Below are 19,253 nucleotides of genomic sequence, written 5' to 3'. Positions count from 1 at the left end.
CGTCACGGGTGGGTATCGCGCGTGCATCCATTGTACACTGATAGCAGCACGAGACAAATGCAGAAACGTACTCAGCTGACTTCATATTTTATTTAAAGCGTTTACAGCAGGAAGGAGACGAAACTGTTTAGAGATGAATTAAACAATAATTGATTCCTTCCTTTCTCTACATGTTCTCTGGGAATTAAATGGACTGTAAGAAAGCGTTAGGGTGCATTTCCTCTGTCTAGCCAGACTATACCTTTAACCTCAACAGTACCTGTAGGACACCTTCCACACGCGCAGGTGCAGTTCTACAGCCTGAGAAATATTCAGAAACATCACACCAGTGGAATTTGGCTTTAAATAACACTTAATTTATAAAACCAGTTTTACCGACAATGCACCACTGGAAATGATTACTGGAAAGCAAACGGCCTCACAGTGGGTGCCTTAAATGTGCCGCTGTCGCTTTAAGGAAATGCACTTGCAGCCATTTTCTGCTCTTTGTGCGGGGTGAGTTAACGGCTCAGACCCACAGCATCAGCCGAGCACCGAGCACCGAACACCGCGCGCGCCAGCCCACCGCCCGTGCCCTTTAGCGCGGACATGTAATTTGCAGGTACGCCGACGCCGCTCGTTTGCGATGCAGCCGGCGGCCCGGGATGCGCGAGAACGGCCCATGACGGTAGCGGATGAGCGCGCGACGGTGGCACGAGCCAGCCGGCGCTGCGAAGGCTGGGCTCGCCGCCCCGCGTCGTCTTTTATCTTGTTATCTTTGCGCCGCTAACGCTCCTCGCGACGGACGGCAGCCGCTGTAACTGAACCCTGCGCTCGCTTTCGGAGGTTTGTACGATCCGGGCCGCTCGTCGATGGCGCGAGTCTCTCCGAGCGCATCCTCTCGCGCTATGGGTGGGGTGAGAGCAGCAGTCTCAGAACCCTGATCGGAAATGCTGTCGGATAGCTCGGGCGCGTTTCATTTGACCGACTACGTTTGTTCGTACTGGGTTAAGAGACGTAATTATGCATAATTTATTATGTGAGATTCGACCGTTTCCCGTGCGCCATATAACGGAGGTCCGGTGGCGCGGCGGATGGGGGCGCCGCCGTCTGCCGGGCTCTTGGTCCCTGGCGAATGCTTTGACTGTAACCATAAACGCTTGGGACCAAGGTCTTGCTTACTGAAGTGCGATGGCGTTGGCTTTCTGCGCGTCGGACGGGCGTTTCTGTGGTTTTGCGTTTTTAGGCTTGTTACGTGTCGCGGGGTTAAAGGTTTGGAAAGCTCGTGCGTGCTCCCGGACTCGCACCTGGGTCGGGCCAGCCGGGCTTTATTAGACAAGAGCTCAGAGTGATTTGATGTCGTGTTCCAGCACTGTCCGTGTAACGGAGAGTTTTCACTTGGCGTCCACGACAGAGTCGATGATCGATAACTGATCCTTGAACAAGCTTGGTTGGTTCTGACCATGTTACAAGAATATGAAGACGTTGTTCGTTAGTCATCTGTCAGATAATGTCCACTGCAGCCTCCTTATTGAGACTATATTCGTACCAGAAATCAAGTCCATTTGAAATGTGTTATGTATTTCAAACCAGTTCTTCAGATATGGTGAGGTAACTGGTACTGTTATTCCCAACGTTTCCATGGGAACTGCACAATATGCAATAAACTATTATAGTATTATAAATATTATAGTACAATGCTTCATGTTGTGATTTTGGCAGAGCTACTGATGTCATGATTGAAGATTATCCTGCGTTATGTTGACACAATTGTTTTGGTTTGTTGCGGTCAGGTTACCGCGGGGATTAATCAAACCCCACCGAAGGCTGATCTGGAATCTCTGAGATGGGTCGTGAGGCTCACGGCACACAACAAAAACTTCTGTGATTTGTCATTTGTGTCTTGTGGCCTTCTGCCATATCTGAATCCTAAAGGTCAATAGAGGCTGACGAACGAGGGGGTTGGGGGCGGGGCCTATGGAGCCCCGCCCTGGTGCAGCTGGGGGTGTCGGGAGTCGATTTCCATTTAGAATGCCAAGATAACATGATTTTTGTTTCAAATTATACTACAGTACAGTAAACAAACACGTGTTTATATTTAATATCTGTATATACGCTTTAAAATACAGTTGTTTCATTTTGGCATTAAATGTTCATTAACCTCTTTAAATGAACATCTCAAGATCATTAATCGTTTTAAAAAACGTTCAGTAGTTTCACAATGTGGATCAATAGAATCACGTCGTAGACTTTAGAATCGATGCATCTAGCAAGCCCGATGTACTGTTGTGTCCCTAATTTACGGTTTACACTCACTACATGTGCAGTAGCTCCCAGGCTTGTAAACAAGGTGGAAGTGTTTATGTATTCAGGACAGTGGTGGACTGGTTTTGTCGGGCTCACATCACATAACACTGTGTGCTTCGGTTCACTGTGCTGACAAACTGCTGGTCTGGGAAAGTTGACATTGGCTTCATCGACACTGAACTGGACTTCCTTTTGTCCTGTGATTTATATCTCTGTGTCTCTCTTCTGTGGTTTCTATCTCTGTGTCTCTCTTCTGTGGTTTGTATCTCTGTCTCACTTCCTTGTTCTTTGATGTCTGTCTACATCATACAGTGCAGACAGCCGTGATGCACACTCTTCAGCTAGGACGTGTGTGATGTATGTGACACGTTGCCAAGTGTCCTTCCTTGAATTCCGATGAATTCTACCCATTAAGCCACCAAGCACCAAGCTCTCCTAAAGCGGGATTAACACGACGTAGTCTTCATTTTTTACTGCCAGCATTCAAACAGGCCGTGTATGATGATGAGCCTACTTCAGTAGTCGCTACAGGCCTGTGTGGCGTTCACTACGCTGCGATGGGAATGTGATATTTGTGGCTTGTCCCTGCCTGGGCAGATGTTTTATTTACACACTCGTGTATAAGCGTGCAGGCTACTTTCACACTTGTGCCGTCCTGTCACTTGGCCTGAAGCAATAGACTGTGTGAGTCAAGAAACTCCACTTTTCACCTCTGCTACTGCACTGCCAGGAGCTCTTTGCTTTGTTTTTGGTCAGACAAAGCCGATATTTCCTATTGTTTGATATCTCAAATTCACCACAGCCACGTTGTCTGCCAAGCTGCTTGGTAGCAAAAGTAAAAAAGAAATGACCTCCAGTAAACAAACTCATTCAGATGCTTGTTTAAATCATTCACTGCACATTTTTTGCGGATTTAATTTTTTTTTCTTCAAATAAACCTAAACTGAAATTGGTTCGGTAGAGTGGACAGAATGCACAATGCAGTCTTTACTTTTGTCCACTGCACGGATAAGTGAACCTCACTACGTCACCATACTGTGTCACAACAGCACGCTCTTTTGGTGGTGTGAGCTTTGCCACATGTACACTCGTGCACTTTAAGTTCCTTATTAATTTCCTGTTTTATGAATAGGTGAGTTATTGTCATTTCATGTCAGTTACACGGTTAATCTTTTTCTCGTACAGATGACTACAGATAGGACAGTCCTGTGTTATCAGTCTGCGAACAGGTCACCTGTAGAGTGAGAGGAGGGTTAAGTTCAGCCTTCATGTCAGATGGTTCGTAGCTACACGTATATGCATGCTCTGCCCTTTGCTGCTATTTGTGTAAACGGGGCATTTCCTTTGCATATGTCTCGCCTCAGATCGCTGAAATGAACGCTAATGGAGCAGGAGTGAATTTCCCTCCAGCAGAGTAAAATCCGTGTGAAACCACTGGAACACAGTATTCTGCCAGCAGCCTAATGCGATCGTACCACTTAACTGGAGTAAAGAGACATTACTTACACACCAAATTAAAGGTCATGACCTTTGTGTTAAAATGGCAGCAGAGGAAAGTACTGCGTTTGGATTCAGATTTCACACATCCTTTTAAACGCTGCATCTGATGATGTCTAGTTGCCATGTGAAGGCATGTGTGGGTATTTCGAATGTGAAATGTCTCAAGCATTTGAAGATGCCTGGTTCTAAAAACACAAAATCACGAAAACGTAACATCTTTGCCACAAGTTTTTGGTTCAGCTTTTTGAACCTGTGTTCACGTTGGTGCGACCATCCGTTCATATGTGCAGTTTTTAACACCACCGCCTCTGTGTTGCAGCCTGGGACGTTTGTATGAGTGAAGCTGCATAGCCATGACAACCCACGTGACTCTAGAGGATGCTCTGTCCAACGTGGACCTGCTGGAGGAGCTGCCGCTCCCGGACCAGCAGCCCTGCATCGAGCCACCACCGTCCTCCATCATGTACCAGGTAGAGAGGACAGCCTGCAAACGCGTGCTATTGAAGGAACCCACACAGTAACAACCATGAATATTAGTGGAGGCATAGCAGGGTGGATCACGAACCAGAATGTTTGCTAAACAAACTACTGGAAACGACATCAGTGCCTTAAACATACTTGAGAAAATCATATTTAGAAATTGTAGAACCCTTACTTAAGAATGAAGAATTAGAAAACTGCTGTGTCAATTTTAGGAAAAGCACATAAAATTAGGCACTGCCTGGTTACTTAAAGCTAAATGAGCTACAACAAGGGGGGAAAAAAACATCATTTATTCTCATTGACTTGGTAAGATGAATCTCAAGAGTTGTGCATTTGGGTTTGATGCGTTCATTCCTGATCTGGTGTGGCTCGTCTTTTCAACCAGGCCAACTTTGACACCAACTTTGAGGACAGAAACGCTTTCGTGACTGGTATCGCCCGATACATCGAGCAAGCCACAGTCCACTCTAGCATGGTGAGTCCAGAAAGAGGTGTCTTCTGTGCCATGTGACCAGGGCAGCCGCCTGCTAAGAGTGTAATCACATGTCCTGCTATTACTCATCACTCAGGTTTGGCCAGTTTAGACATGTAAATATTTTCCTGTAAACCGCTTTGACGTGGCATGAGCAGATTGGACGAAGAGTCTCGGAGTTCTTGGAACAGGCCCACGTAGGAATAGCACCCTGTCAGACGACTCAGTCGCACTAAGACAGTTTGCTTTTTCCATCCAAGTACTTTTTCCCCTTTTCAGTGGGAAAATGTGATCGTCAGGGCCCTGTGGTTAGTGCTCACCGTGCCTCTGTTCTAGCTGCCTCCTGTTTTATGTATTGCTCAGAATATTTAAAATAAAAAACCTCAAGTGAACTAGGTGAACAACGACACAGGTCTGTGGTTTAAATTTACAGTGTTTGGCGGACACAGTTATCCAGAGCGAATTACATAATTATCATATTGTCATACGTCACCCGTAACGATGGTGCGTCTCCCGTCAGAACGAGATGCTGGAGGAGGGGCATGAATACGCTGTCATGCTGTACACGTGGAGAAGCTGCTCCAGGGCCATCCCGCAGGTACACGCGCCACACCCACACTCGCACTCGCAGGACACTGAACGGCCACGTCTAAAGTTCCGCTTTAAAGCTTTACACTTTAAAGTTACACTAAAACTAAAGTTAAAGTTAAAACTAGTTACATTCATTCAGAAAATTCAGATTTGGGTCATTTTCATTTTACTGAATCTTAGTTTAACTTTTGAAAAGAATATGTTCCTGTTTTGTTTAACAGGTGTGGTCAGGAGTTCCTAAGTTTTTTGTGAACCTCCTAAACTGAATTCTTAGTGTACACGGATAACTATGTCCACAAAGGACCTACTAAATCACTTGAATACAAGAAACCGTGTTTGTAGATAACGTTGCTTCACAGCTGTGATGTCTACTTGGTCAACACTGATATTATGGGTCATGATAATAAATATATTTAAGCCTGTTTTGTAAGGCAAAACATAAATCTGACTTTCTGGTTTAAAGAAGTGGATGTGCAATCGTCTTCTGCTGACGTTGCCCTCTTGTGTATGTTAGGTGAAGTGCAATGAGCAGCCCAACAGGGTGGAGATCTACGAGAAGACTGTGGAGGTGCTGGAACCCGAGGTCACCAAGCTCATGAAGTTCATGTACTTCCAGGTCCGGCAGGGTGTGCTCACCCGTTAGCCTTCCCTTCATATAGCTGTGAAGTTCTTTACCACAGTAGCTGCTCCCTTGTAAAGGCCCGAGGTGACGTAGCGCTGACGTAGGCGGTGTTTCTGTTCCAGCGTAAGGCCATCGAACGCTTCTGCAGCGAGGTCAAGCGCCTGTGCCACGCTGAGCGCAGGAAGGACTTCGTGTCAGAGGCGTACCTGCTAACGCTGGGCAAATTCATCAATATGTTCGCTGTGCTGGATGAGCTCAAAAACATGAAGTGCAGCGTGAAGAATGACCACTCCGCTTACAAAAGGTACGCGGCAGCGGGGACGCTCCCACACTGCATGCACGCCGTGGATTCTGTCCTTTCCGTGTCCTGTCCCTGACATGTCCCTGACGTGTCCCTGCAGGGCCGCCCAGTTCCTCCGAAAGATGGCCGATCCACAGTCTATCCAGGAATCCCAAAATCTCTCCATGTTCCTAGCCAATCACAACAGGATCACACAGGTTTCAGATTCTCCGCGTTTTTACATTATTTATTACCCCCTATAACCACTGCCTCCCCCACAAGACACGCTGCTACCACTGTGCCTAGTGATCAGGATGGAAGAAAGCTTAAAATTCATACATTTGACACGTACTGCTATTTTGAAAAAAATGAATAAATGCATGGGGATTTCCAAAATAACACATTAAGGATGCGAGTTCCGTTCAGACTCTGCCCGTGCACTTGTTTGGAAAGTCTTAACACTGCATTCATAAATACCACCAGTTTCAGCGCAGCCTCACTTATCCGTGGTGGGTTCGGAACGTTACACGTGTTTATTCGAACCGGATTTGCGGAAGTAACAGTATGACGGCGTGTAAACAGTGCGTCACCCTGACTTGGGCTTGGTCTTTGCTGTCAGTGTCTGCACCAGCAGCTGGAGGTGATCCCAGGCTATGAAGAGCTCCTGGCTGACATCGTCAACATCTGTGTGGACTACTATGAGAACAAGATGTATCTGACACCCAGCGAGAAGCACATGCTCCTTAAGGTACCGCCCACCCCAAGCCGTTGTTGTCGGATTGTTTGTTCGTTCGTTCGTTCGTTTGTTTGTGACGGTGATGACTCTTCCGTGCAGGTCATGGGATTCGGGCTTTATCTGATGGATGGAAACGTGAGCAACATCTACAAGCTGGATGCCAAGAAAAGAATCAACCTGAGTAAAATCGACAAGTTCTTCAAGGTGGGCTGGAATGTCCCAGCTGGGAGAAGGTTCTGCAAGCTTGCTGTGCGTTTGGTCCTGACCCTGTGCTTTGCGTGGGTCCACAGCTCCAGGTCGTGCCGCTCTTTGGCGATATGCAGATCGAGCTGTCGCGGTACATCGAGACGAGTGCCCACTACGAGGAGAACAAATCAAAGTGAGGCTAAAAAACAGATTTTTAAAAAGTCGGGCCCTTTAAAAGAAGGCATACGTCATGGTTAATCGTTACCCCTTCAGCCTCTCTGGGGTTGACTCAGAAGCCTAGCACCATAGGGCAGGGCTAGCTCAGTGGTTAAGGTACTTGACTTGTAATCGGAAGCGTAGTACCATCCCTACCTCGATATAACTCTACTCTGTCATTGACCTGTCTTCCCTGCCCTGATGTAACCGGCATCTCCAGGTGGACCTGCACCCAGAGCAGCATCAGTCCCCAGTACAACCTGTGTGAACAGATGGTTCAGATCCGTGACGACCACATCCGGTTCATCTCGGAGCTGGCGCGCTACAGTAACAGTGAGGTGGTGACAGGCTCAGGTCTGGATAGCCAGAAGTCGGACGACGAGTACAGGGAGCTGTTCGACCTGGCCCTCCGGGGCCTACAGCTGCTCTCCAAGTGGAGCACCCACGTCATGGAAGTGGTGAGTGTGTGCGCGTGCGCGCGTGTGGGTGTGTGCGCGCGTGTGGGTGTGTGCGCGCGTGTGGGTGTGCGCGCGTGTGGGTGTGCGCGCGTGTGGGTGTATGTGCGCGCATGTGGGTGTATGTGTGCGCGCATGTGCGTGTGGGTGTGCGTGTGTGTGTGCGCGTGTGGTTGTGTGTGTGCGCGTGTGGGTGTGTGTGTGTGCATGTAGATGTGTGCACGTGTGGGTGTGTGTGCGCGCATGTGTGCGTGTGTGTGTGTCGCACTCATGTTTATGGTCTCTCTCTCTCTCGCCCTCGCTGGCTCTAGTACTCGTGGAAACTCGTGCACCCCACCGACAAGTTCTGCAACAAGGATTGCCCCGGCACGGCAGAGGAGTACGAGCGTGCCACTCGCTACAACTACACCAGCGAGGAGAAGTTCGCCCTGGTGGAGGTGATCGCCATGATCAAGGGCCTCCAGGTACTGATGGGTCGCATGGAGAGCGTCTTCAACCAGGCCGTCCGGAACACCATCTACGCTGCCCTGCAGGACTTCGCCCAGGTCACGCTTCGGGAGCCGCTCCGGCAGGCCGTGCGCAAGAAGAAGAACGTCCTCATCAGGTGAGGGCGGGGCTGAGCTTCACCCCTCCCTAATCCGGTTAAAAACACAGCACAGGTCGGTTAGGAAACGACTGAACAAGGATGGAATTTTTCTGATTTTTGAAACAGTGCAGAATGGCGTCTCTCGTTCGAGGAGATTTCCGTCTGTATTAGTGGGGACCCAAAGTAAAAGCGAAACCAAATACATTCTTGTTTTCAGAGTTTAGCATCAGGTCCGTTGCAGTCAGTGATGGTGTATGTGTGGAGTCTGGTGCCTTTATCACGGGGCTCTGGGGCATCTTTCCCAGGGAGAGGAGGAGGCGTGCAAGGCCTCAGCTGCTCTGTGCTTTGGAAGTACGTCCTCAGAGATGTTCAGTGAGGTACATCTTCAGAGGGGTTCATACCCAGCGAATGGCCAAACTCTATAGTTGTTTTAACAGTGTGCTCTGGGTCATTTCTCCACTGCAAGGTGAAGCCCCCTTCACAGAGTTTTAAGGAATTTGGTTGGATCTGTCCAAGTAAGCTACTGTCCACTGCAGAATTCATGTTTCTGCTACCGTTGGTAGTCAAGCTGAGAAAAGCTGAGACAAAGCTGAGATAGGTGAGATGGTTCCTCTGAGAGACATGCAGATGCTGCCGTGTCTAGTATTCTAAGGAGGATGAGCTGTTCTGTATCGGGTCACAGGTTCCTCATCTGTCATATAGTGTATCATGATGTTTTCCTGAAGTGTCGTGTAGTCCTGGGTGATTTTCCGGATTCATTTGAATTAATTATTTAGCACAGTTTTCAAAATGCGATAACTGATATAAAACGCGCTTGTTGTTCCTGCACTTGAGACAGACACAGACACAATCTGCCCTCCAGTACCCAACGCTCCTGTTCAAATCCAGCTGTTGCCTGCAGCGCTTTCTGGCGCTGCACTGATGATGTAACAGGCCTGCAGTGAAAGGAAATGACAGTGCAGTGACATCGTGAAAAACTATCGCCAAAACTATCAGCAAAACTATCGCGAAAGCTGTTCTCAAACAGATATTGCTTAAAAAACATTTTCCTTCTGTAGTTGTACAATTTTGAATGTAATAAGCATATTTAAAAGAAACTATTTTTTCACTATTTGGCTGCTATAGATTGTGAAGTTTATAATTTTGTCACCTCTACATTTTTCAAAATCCATTCTAATAAACTATTTGCATTAAATTGTCCTTTTGCAATTGTTTTGTGTAAGAATTAAGAAATCCATTCATGAATTAGAAAAACATTTTTATCACCCAGCTCAAGTATCGTGATATTACATTTTTGCCATATTGCCCCACCCCCTGTGTTCTGTGTTTATTAAAAGGTGTTGTGATTCCTATATGATTTACTCAATATAAATGAAAGTAAGCTTGAATTAAAGACAGTATTAAGTATTTGAAACCTCATTGTTTCATTCTACATCACTTCAACGTTATGTCACAGTTCAAATACCTGCACACATTAGAATGCAGTGTTTTAGTACAGGATACGTCTGCTTAGGTTTGATTTTTGATTCTGACTCAGCGAGGCCACGTGGTTGCACAGCTGACAGTTCCTACACGTGTGTGTCCTTGCAGTGTTCTTCAGGCCATCCGGAAAACCATCTGTGACTGGGAGGGAGGCAGAGAACCACCCAACGACCCTTGCCTGAGGGGGGAGAAGGACCCCAAAGGAGGCTTCGACATCAAAGTGCCCCGCCGTGCTGTGGGACCGTCAAGCACACAGGTCAGCCGAGCTGAAGACGTGGGTCTCGTTGCCACGGTTGCTGCTCGCCAGTATAGATTGCGTTCACAGGCATTAGTGGGACTGTAATTTTTAGATGAACAGGCACCTTGGTTGATGTTCTTTGACCCGGTGTTGGTGTCCCTTGTGGTGCTTCAGCTCTACATGGTTCGGACCATGCTGGAGTCTCTGATAGCAGACAAGAGCGGCTCCAAGAAGACCCTGCGCAGCAGTCTGGACGGTCCCATCGTCCAGGCCATCGAGGACTTCCACAAGCAGTCCTTCTTCTACACCCATCTCCTCAACTTCAGCGGTGAGGAACCGCTTTTCTACACGAACACGCTCACCGCACTTTCAAATCACAGCTACTCGACAGTATCAATAGTTTCGCACTGTTTGGCATGCGGGATCAGTGTGTTTAGGTTTCTTACGCGGTGGTTGTGCATGTTGGCCTCTCCGATTGGTCCTCAGAGGCTCTCCAGCAGTGCTGCGACCTGTCCCAGCTCTGGTTCCGGGAGTTCTTCCTGGAGCTCACTATGGGTCGCCGTATCCAGTTCCCCATCGAGATGTCCATGCCCTGGATCCTCACCGACCACATTCTGGAGACCAAAGAGCCCTCCATGATGGAGTCAGTACACACACACACACACACAGTTATGACATAACATGGGACTTGTGTGTTTTTGTTGTTAATGATCCGTTTCGCTTTTTCTAGATACGTGTTGTATCCCTTGGACCTTTATAATGACAGTGGGTATTACGCCCTGACAAAGTTCAAGAAACAGTTCCTGTATGATGAGATTGAGGCTGAGGTAGCGTGTTTTAAGATTCCTTTCTTCCTTTATTGATCCCCGTGGGGGAAATATCGGGAAAAGATGTAACCATCATGCCTCGGTGGGCTCAAGCCACCAACCTTTCGGTTAAGAGTCACACGCCCTAACCCACTGCATCACGGAGACAGAGCTGCACTAGCCTCAGTAGCCCAACTTGATGTTTTATTCATGTTTTGTATCTTGGATTCTTTGTCTAGGTGAACCTTTGTTTCGATCAGTTTGTCTACAAGTTGGCTGATCAGATATTCGCGTACTACAAAGCGATGGCTGGCAGGTGAGCCGCTAGGACGTCTCTGTTCACGTCCGTGAATAGTTTTGCATTTAGCGTTGGATAATGGTGCTTGACCTTCACGTGTTTGTGCGTTTGTCCTAGTGTCCTCCTGGATAAGCGCTTCCGGGCCGAGTGTAAAAACTACGGCGTGATCATTCCTTATCCGCCCTCCAACCGCTACGAGACGCTGTTGAAACAGAGGCATGTGCAGGTAAATGCCCCTGGCCCCTGGCCCCTGGGTCCCTGTGCTCACCTTTCCAGCCCCATGCAGGTCCATTCCAGCTTGTTTATCTAGTGCTTCTCTTTTTGAAACTTGCTTTTGTGAGACAGATTTGCTTGGGTCCCACAGCAGCTCTGCTCTGACATCGGTATGACCACGGAGTTTGTGTTTGTGTTCTTAGCTTCTTGGGCGCTCCATCGATCTGAACAGACTGATCACCCAGCGGATCTCGGCAGCCACGTACAAATCTCTGGATCACGCCATCAGTCGCTTTGAGAGTGAAGACCTCACGTCCATCGTGGTAAAACAGCAGTGCAGGCAGCAGTAGTTTCTTCAGCAGATGGTGCTCTCGACGCTGTTTGTTTTCTGGAGTTGCTTTCTTCATCCTCCTCATCCTGTGTGTGTGTGTGTGTGTGTATGTGTGTGTGTGTGTGTGTGTGTGTGTGTGTGTGTGCGTGCCTGCATCCAGGAGCTTGAGTGGTTGCTGGAAATAAATCGTCTGACTCATCGTCTGCTGTCCAAGCACATGACCCTGGACAGTTTCGCCGCCATGTTCCGCGAGGCCAACCACAACGTGTCGGCCCCGTATGGCCGCATCACGCTCCACGTCTTCTGGGAGCTCAACTTTGACTTCCTACCAAACTACTGCTACAACGGCTCCACCAACAGGTTGGCGCAGACGCATGATCGGATTGGGTGGTTAAGTAAGCGTGTCAGTAGAGCTTCACTGTTGTTAAACTGTGTTGCTACGGTGATGCAGGTTCGTGCGCACGGCGATTCCCTTTACCCAGGAGCCTCAGAGGGACAAGCCTGCCAATGTGCAACCTTACTACCTGTACGGCTCGAAGGTGTGTCTTAGCCCCGCCTTAACACTGTAACGTTTACCTGTACGGCTCGAAGGTGTGTCTTAGCCCCACCTTAGCACTGTAACGTTTACCTGTACGGCTCGAAGGTGTGTCTTAGCCCCACCTTAGCACTGTAACGTTTACCTGTACGGCTCGAAGGTGTGTCTTAGCCCCGCCTTAACACTGTAACGTTTACCTGTACGGCTCGAAGGTGTGTCTTGGATGTCTAATCTTAATTATGATTGGTGTGTTCTACAGAAGGGTGCGCTGTGCTGAACATTATTTAATCATGTCTTCCCTTCTTCGCAGCCACTGAACATTGCGTACTCCCACATCTACAGTTCCTACAGGAACTTTGTGGGTCCCCCGCATTTCAAAACAATCTGCCGTCTCCTTGGTTACCAGGGCATCGCCGTGGTGATGGAGGAGCTGCTAAAGATAGTGAAAAGCTTGGTACTGTAGTTTCTTCTTGTAGTGCCTCCTCTCTGTCTCTTCTCAGTCTGATCTACACGGTGTTACTTCTTATGTCTGAGTTTTGGGGTCTTGTGCATTTCTCTTATTTGCGTGGCCCCCAGCTCCAGGGCACAATTCTACAGTACGTGAAGACTCTGATAGAGGTGATGCCCAAGATCTGCCGCCTGCCCCGGCATGAGTATGGCTCTCCAGGTGAGAGGGATCCCTGCGCGCAGCTCATGTTTGCCAGACTCAGAACGTTGAGGACAGCTTTACTGTCAGGACACTGTAACTCTGACCCTGGATTTCCTTGTCGTGTCGTGCTGTTGTGGCGGCCTAAAAACCCCCTCCATGTCCCGCTCCGGTTTGGGATGTCCCACTGATGTCCTCCTGGCTAATGTTTGGCGCGTTTCTCAGGCATCCTGGAGTTCTTTCATCACCAGCTGAAGGACATTATTGAATACGCCGAGCTGAAGACAGACGTGTTTCAGAGCCTGCGAGAGGTCGGCAACGCCGTCCTGTTCTGCCTCCTCATCGAGCAAGCTCTGGTGAGGACCTTTGACCTCTGACCTCTGACTTCACCCCTCTCCCCCTCTCACTCTCTCATGGCAGCAGAATCTGTATCATTACCGCCACACGTTAGATGTTTTGTAGTCTCTGGAACCCTGGATTTTACCACCTTTTTTGTAAATGTGGCTTAACATTATAAAGTGTATAAAATTCAAAATCATCAAAATCTTAAAATATATTTTTGTATGTATTACAGTATTTTTTTTTTATGTACTGCCAAGCCTTAATCATTCACGTAATGTTTGTCACTTTTCTGGTCGTTTTTATACCAGTCAGGCTGTTCTTTCTCCGTGACTAACAGGATCCAAGATTGATTGTGACTTTTTTAATTTCTTGTTTGTTTATTGTTGTTTATTTAGTGCTCTGTCTAACCATGTGCCTTATTCCCACAAAAATCAGTTCCCCTCTTTTAGGTGGAGAGTCTCTTATGGCTGTTTGCTCTGTCAAAGTGATGTTGCAGTGCAGGAGTGTGTGGATGTTTTCATTAAAAACGCAGGCTACGTTCACATTACCAGGCTAAACTGACTCAAAACCGATTTTTTTTTGTGTTCACGTGACACAGATCTGATTTTTTTTCCAGGGCTGTGTGGACACAGAAATCCAACCTTTCCAAATCAGATTTGAGTCACTTTCGTGCGTGGTTCTAGATCGGATAAGTATCCGATGCGTGGCATGAATGGAACTGGATCAGATCAGAATTCATGCGGCTTTTTGCCTCCATGCATGTGCTTAGCGGGGCCGCCATCAGCCGGCCCCAGAAACGCGGCACGTGCGCCCACACGCCACACACACACGTGTCCGCACGTCACAAATGCGCGCCCGCACACGTGCCCAAACGTCTCACGCGCAGCAGCGTCAGCAGTCACTGCCTGGCTTTTCTTGGCCCTCTCGCCCTGATCGTGTACGGCTGACAAACTGTCCGCTGCCCTCCAGAGCGAAATGCGATGCACACATGAGCTACTAGTGCATTTTGCTGATTTTGTATCGAGTTACTCCATGGCGGCACAGGTAGCTCGTATCAACATGCACATGCGAGCTATTTCAGGGCACAGATGTGTTCACATTACACACAGATTTGGGTCACTTGCAATTATGAATGTGAACCATCAATACGGGCAAATGCAATCTCAGCTAAAACTGAACGAAGGTGCTCGTAATGTGAACATAGCCAACATGGCCACAGAATGTGATCTATTCTGTGTTTTGTTTGTGTGTGTGTGTGTGTGTGTGTGTGTGTGTGTGTGTGTATATATATATGTATATGTGTGTGTGTGTGTATATGTATGTATATATATATATATATATATATATATATATATATATATATATATATATATATATATATATATATCTCTCCATTTAGGAGTCAATGTACATGATTGTCCCACTGGACACAGTGTACAGTGAGTCAGATACTTTGTGTGTGTCTGTGCCTGTGATGTGTCGCTAGAAGATAGTGCTGCCATCTGCCTCTAAAATGCAACTTTATTTTTCATTACACGCTGGCAACAACAACAGGTGGTAAGGAATCAGGTCGAACTTGTACCGCAACCGCACAGAGCCAAAGCACACTGTCCCTGGTCCTTGTCACATTTTTGTTTCTCTGTTTTTTCCCTTTATTTTCTGTTCTTTTCTCCCTCGCTCTGGTGCCCTACTCTGCCATGGATCAAAAATTCCACGCTCCCCCGCTAACTGGCTAAGGAAGTTCCATGCGGTTCTGTTGGGCCTGTTGCTGGTAACCAGACAGAACAAGTCGCTGGAAGAGATTCTTCCTCCGTGTCCATGGCAGGCTGGGATGCCGGTTTCTGGCTGACCGTGACGTCTCATGTCGCTGGTGCTGTCCTCTGCCCTCTCCAGCTCATTCCTCTTCTCCGACGCTTGTCTCTCCAGCTCATTCCTCTTTTCCGACGCTTGTCTCTCTTCATTTCTTTTCCCAAAACGTGACCCTCTTTCTTTTCTTTTTTTTTTAAATTTCCCGGCGCATTCTGAATGTCTGGGCAGATCATCGCACGCTGATCCCTCCTCGACGTCACTCTCGACGGGGCACGAGTCTCCTCGCTGCTTGGGTTACTGTTGCGTTTAAACTGGGGGGCTGCCAGTATGGCCCCCACCTCCTGTCACTAGGGCTTTCACTAAAACCAGTCTCCTGTGGGGCACTATTTTCCCAAGGCCTCATGGGTAAACCGTGTAGTCCATGCTATTTAATTTTTTTCCTTCCTGACTATTTCCATTTATTTTAGCTCTGAGCAGACCTAAAGTGATATTCAGGTCTCCTCTGGAGTTTCTGTTCTATAATCTCCCTTCTTGAAACCTTTAACAAAGGAGGATTTATGAAAACAAATAAATTAGCATTGCTTAATGTAATCATTTTCCACAGATAAATCTACTGAAGATATTTATTTCATTTGTTTATTTTATTATTCTTTTTTTCTTTAATATCCAAAACCAAACGGCCAAGAGACGAGGATTTCTAAGCTTCTTCAACCACACCCATCTTGGATCTCTTCTCTTACACATTTCACATGCTCATGCCTGTAATATATAATCACTGGAAGACTAATCCATTCTTCACACTACTGTAGCTGTGAGTGTGCGTGGAGTGTTGTGTTTTTTTTTTTCACACTGGAGCCGCGATTCCTTTGTGCATAAAGATAATTCTTGGTGCTCTGCGTTTCTCTTCGTGTTCATTTGTTTTGACCCAGTCCCAGGAGGAAGTGTGTGACCTGCTACATGCAGCTCCGTTCCAGAACATCCTTCCCAGGGTCTACATCAAAGGTAAAGAAAAACACACCTTCAATTAACATTACAATTAATACACTGAACGTTTGGTGGGATGAGTAGTTGTCATGGCCCCCTGTTGGTGGGATTTTCTCTGGCTGGTGACTGTTGTTTGGTGTGCAGAGGGCGAGAGGCTGGAGGTAAGGATGAAGAGGCTGGAAGCGAAGTATGCTCCCCTCCATCTGGTTCCCCTCATCGAGCGACTCGGTACTCCACAGGTGAGACAGCCGTGCTAACGTTCTAGCTGCTAACAGGGCACTGAACATTCAGGTGTCCATTAATCTTCTGCCCTTATGTTTTCTTTCTGCGGCGTCCCGGCTCTGCCCTGCCAGCAAATCGCCATAGCCCGTGAGGGGGACCTGCTGACCAAGGAGAGGCTGTGTTGCGGCCTATCCATGTTCGAGGTCATCCTGACACGCATTCGCAGCTTCCTGCAGGACGGGGTGTGGCGGGGCCCCCCGCCCACAAATGGCGTCATGCACGTGGACGAGTGCATGGAGTTCCACCGTCTGTGGAGCGCCATGCAGTTTGTCTACTGCATCCCGGTGGGCACGCACGAGTTCACCGCCGAGTACGTCCGAGTTAAACTCATCTCACCTGTCGGTGGTCTTTGTGTCATAATAGCTTTAGAAATCTCCCAGAGGTCTTGCTGAGCGGTTTTGACATATGTGAGGTGTCCCGGTCGGCTGCAGTGATTTGGTCTGGCCGGCTCCCGTGGGTCGTGCTGATTGGTGTTCCTCCGGTTCCATGTCTAGACAGTGTTTTGGGGATGGGCTGAACTGGGCGGGCTGTGCCATCATCGTGCTCCTGGGGCAGCAGCGACGCTTTGATCTCTTCGACTTCTGCTACCACCTGCTGAAGGTCCAGAGACAAGACGGCAAGGACGAGATCATCAAGAATGTGGTATGTGTTGCGAGCGGGGCCACTGCGGCCCTTCAGATGTGTTTGTGAACTGAAACTCTGGCTAACGTCAGAGGAACAGGATGAAAAATGCGGGGTAATCTCTTGACCTTTGTCTCCTGATCAGGGCATGATGTGTCACTGTCGTTGTTTTTCAGCCCTTGAAGAAAATGGCGGACCGCATCCGGAAGTACCAGATCCTCAACAACGAGATCTTTGCCATCCTCAACAAGTACATGAAGGCTGTAGAGACTGACAGTTCCACGGTGGAGCATGTTCGCTGTTTCCAGCCCCCTATACACCAGTCCCTGGCCACCACGTGTTAAAAGCCCCCCTCTCAGTTTGCCCCGTCTGGGGCAGCTCGCAATGAGACGCCCTGGAAAGGTGAAGGTCCTTTCCCCAAGATTAGGTCCTCGCGCGATAACACAACCTTGTCCTATCTACCCTCAGCCCTGGACTGCCACATTAAGATCCTGTCCTTCACGGCTGGTTAGAGATCAGTGCAAGCACTGGATGGAGTTCTTTCATGAATTTGTACTTCAACAAAAATGTTTGCAGTACGCAAGACAAATGTAATAAAATAGCATTTATGTTCAAGTCAAAAGTAAATAAACTACTTAAATATAAATATTTACATAACCAGAGCGGATGTGCTAGTTTATATAGTGATTGTTTTATTTTTTAGTTTAAAAAGTCTTATATCTAGACACTTGATGGTACTGAAAGCAAATGATTGCTATTAGTTCTTTTAAGTTCTTTGAGTTCTTTTCTCTTGTTTTTACCCTCAAAGTCAGTTCCCCCAATCTAAGTCCAGTTTCTTTGTAAATTGTCACATACTACACTGAGTGCCCAGGGCACAAACTGAAATTGAGTTGTGGATACTAAAGAATTCCATCTAATTTCATTAGTTATTTATTTACATCTGCATCACAAGTTAAAAGGATTGGCACGTTTGATTTTCCTTCATTAACCCATTATTCTGGTTTCACAAATCATTTTTACCTTTTTCTTTGTAACTTCTGTTCTCCATTGTAGATGTCATTGATGGACAAAGTGAAGTATTGAGTGTGGTACTTGTTCTATTTAATTATGGCATTATGTGTAAACATAGTATTCGTTCACAAAATGAATCCAATGGTTGCCCTTAGTAGTAGTATGTCAGTTTCTGGACTGCGTATCTTAGCTCAGACAGTGGAGCTGCTGTTCTCAATGTACAGGATCTTAATTTCAGTGCTGTACTGCACTGAAGGATGAAGGTGGCCTTTTTAAATACCTCATTTTTTCCCAGTGCAGTAGTTGAACTGCATTATCCTGAGTCCAGCATGGAGGCCTTCAGAAGACAGTGCTCCCAGTTTCATTAGAGCAAACCTCCACTGTCGCAAACCTGCATCATCTCAGAGCTCCACCATCTCAAACCTGCATCATCTCAGAGCTCCACCATCTCAAACCTGCATCATCTCAGAGCTCCACCATCTCAAACCTGCATCATCTCAGAGCTGGGGTTCCAGGAGCTTACGGCTTGCTTCCATATATCCTTGGTTATAGCAGTGTTGGGGGAATAAGGAATAAATCATCCCCATTTTGTGTACATAGAGTCACTGTTGGAGGCTAAAGCTACTGTTGTGAATGGATTATAATTTCATCTTGTTCCTCCGTATATTTTTCTTTTAGGAACCTGGTAAAGATGATCCTTTTTCAGGACTGTTCATACATAGGAATTGTTTTCTTTCTCCTTGAAAAACTAAATTTGTTAATGACAATAGCAAAAAAAAAAAGAGAAAAAATAACTAGAAGTGAAGCTCTATGGCTGTTTTTAACCCTAGCATGACGGGTGTAACTTATTGTCATCCTGGATCTTATTGTGACATGAATTTTTGTTCATATTGATGTACACGTGATCAAGTGTTTTGAAATACAAAAAGGAGAAAGTTAATAAGATATACAACAGATGGTTCTACAAAAGAATTGATAACTATGTTGTATTTCCATGAAATTAAAAAAAAATAATAATTAACTGAAATGTGACTTGGAAATTTACTCATGTACAGCCAATAGAAACACCGGATCAAAGATTACATGATCCGCGATTTGTTCTTTTATTACATAGATATTCTGTACTTTCGTCTTTTTTAATATAACAGTATCGTCACAACATCCTTCAACTTTACACCGGCTTGCTATTAGTGGGGACCACATTTAGTTGTGCTAATCTGTAAATGAGGAAAAATGAAATGC

The 19,253-nt window shown here is 46.9% G+C and overlaps 1 protein-coding gene across 4 annotated transcripts; it reads left to right on the top strand.

Moving 5' to 3' along the window:
* The first annotated feature begins 185 nt into the window (after positions 1–185).
* cyfip2 (cytoplasmic FMR1 interacting protein 2) lies at positions 186–18,805 on the top strand. Of its 4 annotated transcripts, none has more exons than XM_035532187.2 (29): positions 186–601; positions 4,106–4,256; positions 4,655–4,744; positions 5,262–5,339; positions 5,847–5,948; positions 6,077–6,258; positions 6,356–6,452; positions 6,854–6,982; positions 7,070–7,174; positions 7,261–7,349; positions 7,593–7,830; positions 8,139–8,431; positions 10,004–10,151; positions 10,308–10,461; positions 10,620–10,776; positions 10,864–10,960; positions 11,179–11,255; positions 11,355–11,463; positions 11,654–11,773; positions 11,942–12,141; positions 12,233–12,320; positions 12,627–12,770; positions 12,893–12,983; positions 13,188–13,321; positions 16,043–16,115; positions 16,242–16,336; positions 16,451–16,689; positions 16,874–17,021; positions 17,177–18,805. In XM_035532187.2, exons 2-29 carry the CDS (start codon positions 4,140–4,142, stop codon positions 17,342–17,344), a joined length of 3,762 nt encoding a protein of 1,253 aa, XP_035388080.1. In that variant the 5' UTR covers positions 186–601; positions 4,106–4,139; the 3' UTR covers positions 17,345–18,805. The 4 variants fall into 4 exon arrangements, with proteins under 4 accessions (XP_035388080.1, XP_035388083.1, XP_081555202.1 ...); XM_035532190.2 differs by having other exon boundaries at positions 187–601; positions 13,188–13,318; XM_081699076.1 differs by lacking the exon at positions 186–601 and adding an exon at positions 639–825.
* The last annotated feature ends 448 nt before the right edge of the window (positions 18,806–19,253 follow it).

The sequence above is a fragment of the Electrophorus electricus genome, chromosome 16 (assembly GCF_041902795.1).
Source record: "Electrophorus electricus isolate QZ-2024a chromosome 16, ASM4190279v1, whole genome shotgun sequence".
Taxonomy (NCBI): Eukaryota; Metazoa; Chordata; class Actinopteri; order Gymnotiformes; family Gymnotidae; genus Electrophorus; species Electrophorus electricus.
This window is presented reverse-complemented; position numbering and strand designations above follow the sequence as displayed.

Bases quoted from the DNA above. Each gene is read 5' to 3' on its own strand.
- cyfip2 (XM_035532187.2), top strand. From the start codon at position 4,140: ATGACAACCCACGTGACTCTAGAGGATGCTCTGTCCAACGTGGACCTG. The intron at 6,453-6,853 runs GTTTCAGATTCT...CTTTGCTGTCAG, and splicing joins ATCACAACAGGATCACACAG to TGTCTGCACCAGCAGCTGGA. The intron at 10,777-10,863 runs GTCAGTACACAC...CGCTTTTTCTAG, and splicing joins AAAGAGCCCTCCATGATGGA to ATACGTGTTGTATCCCTTGG.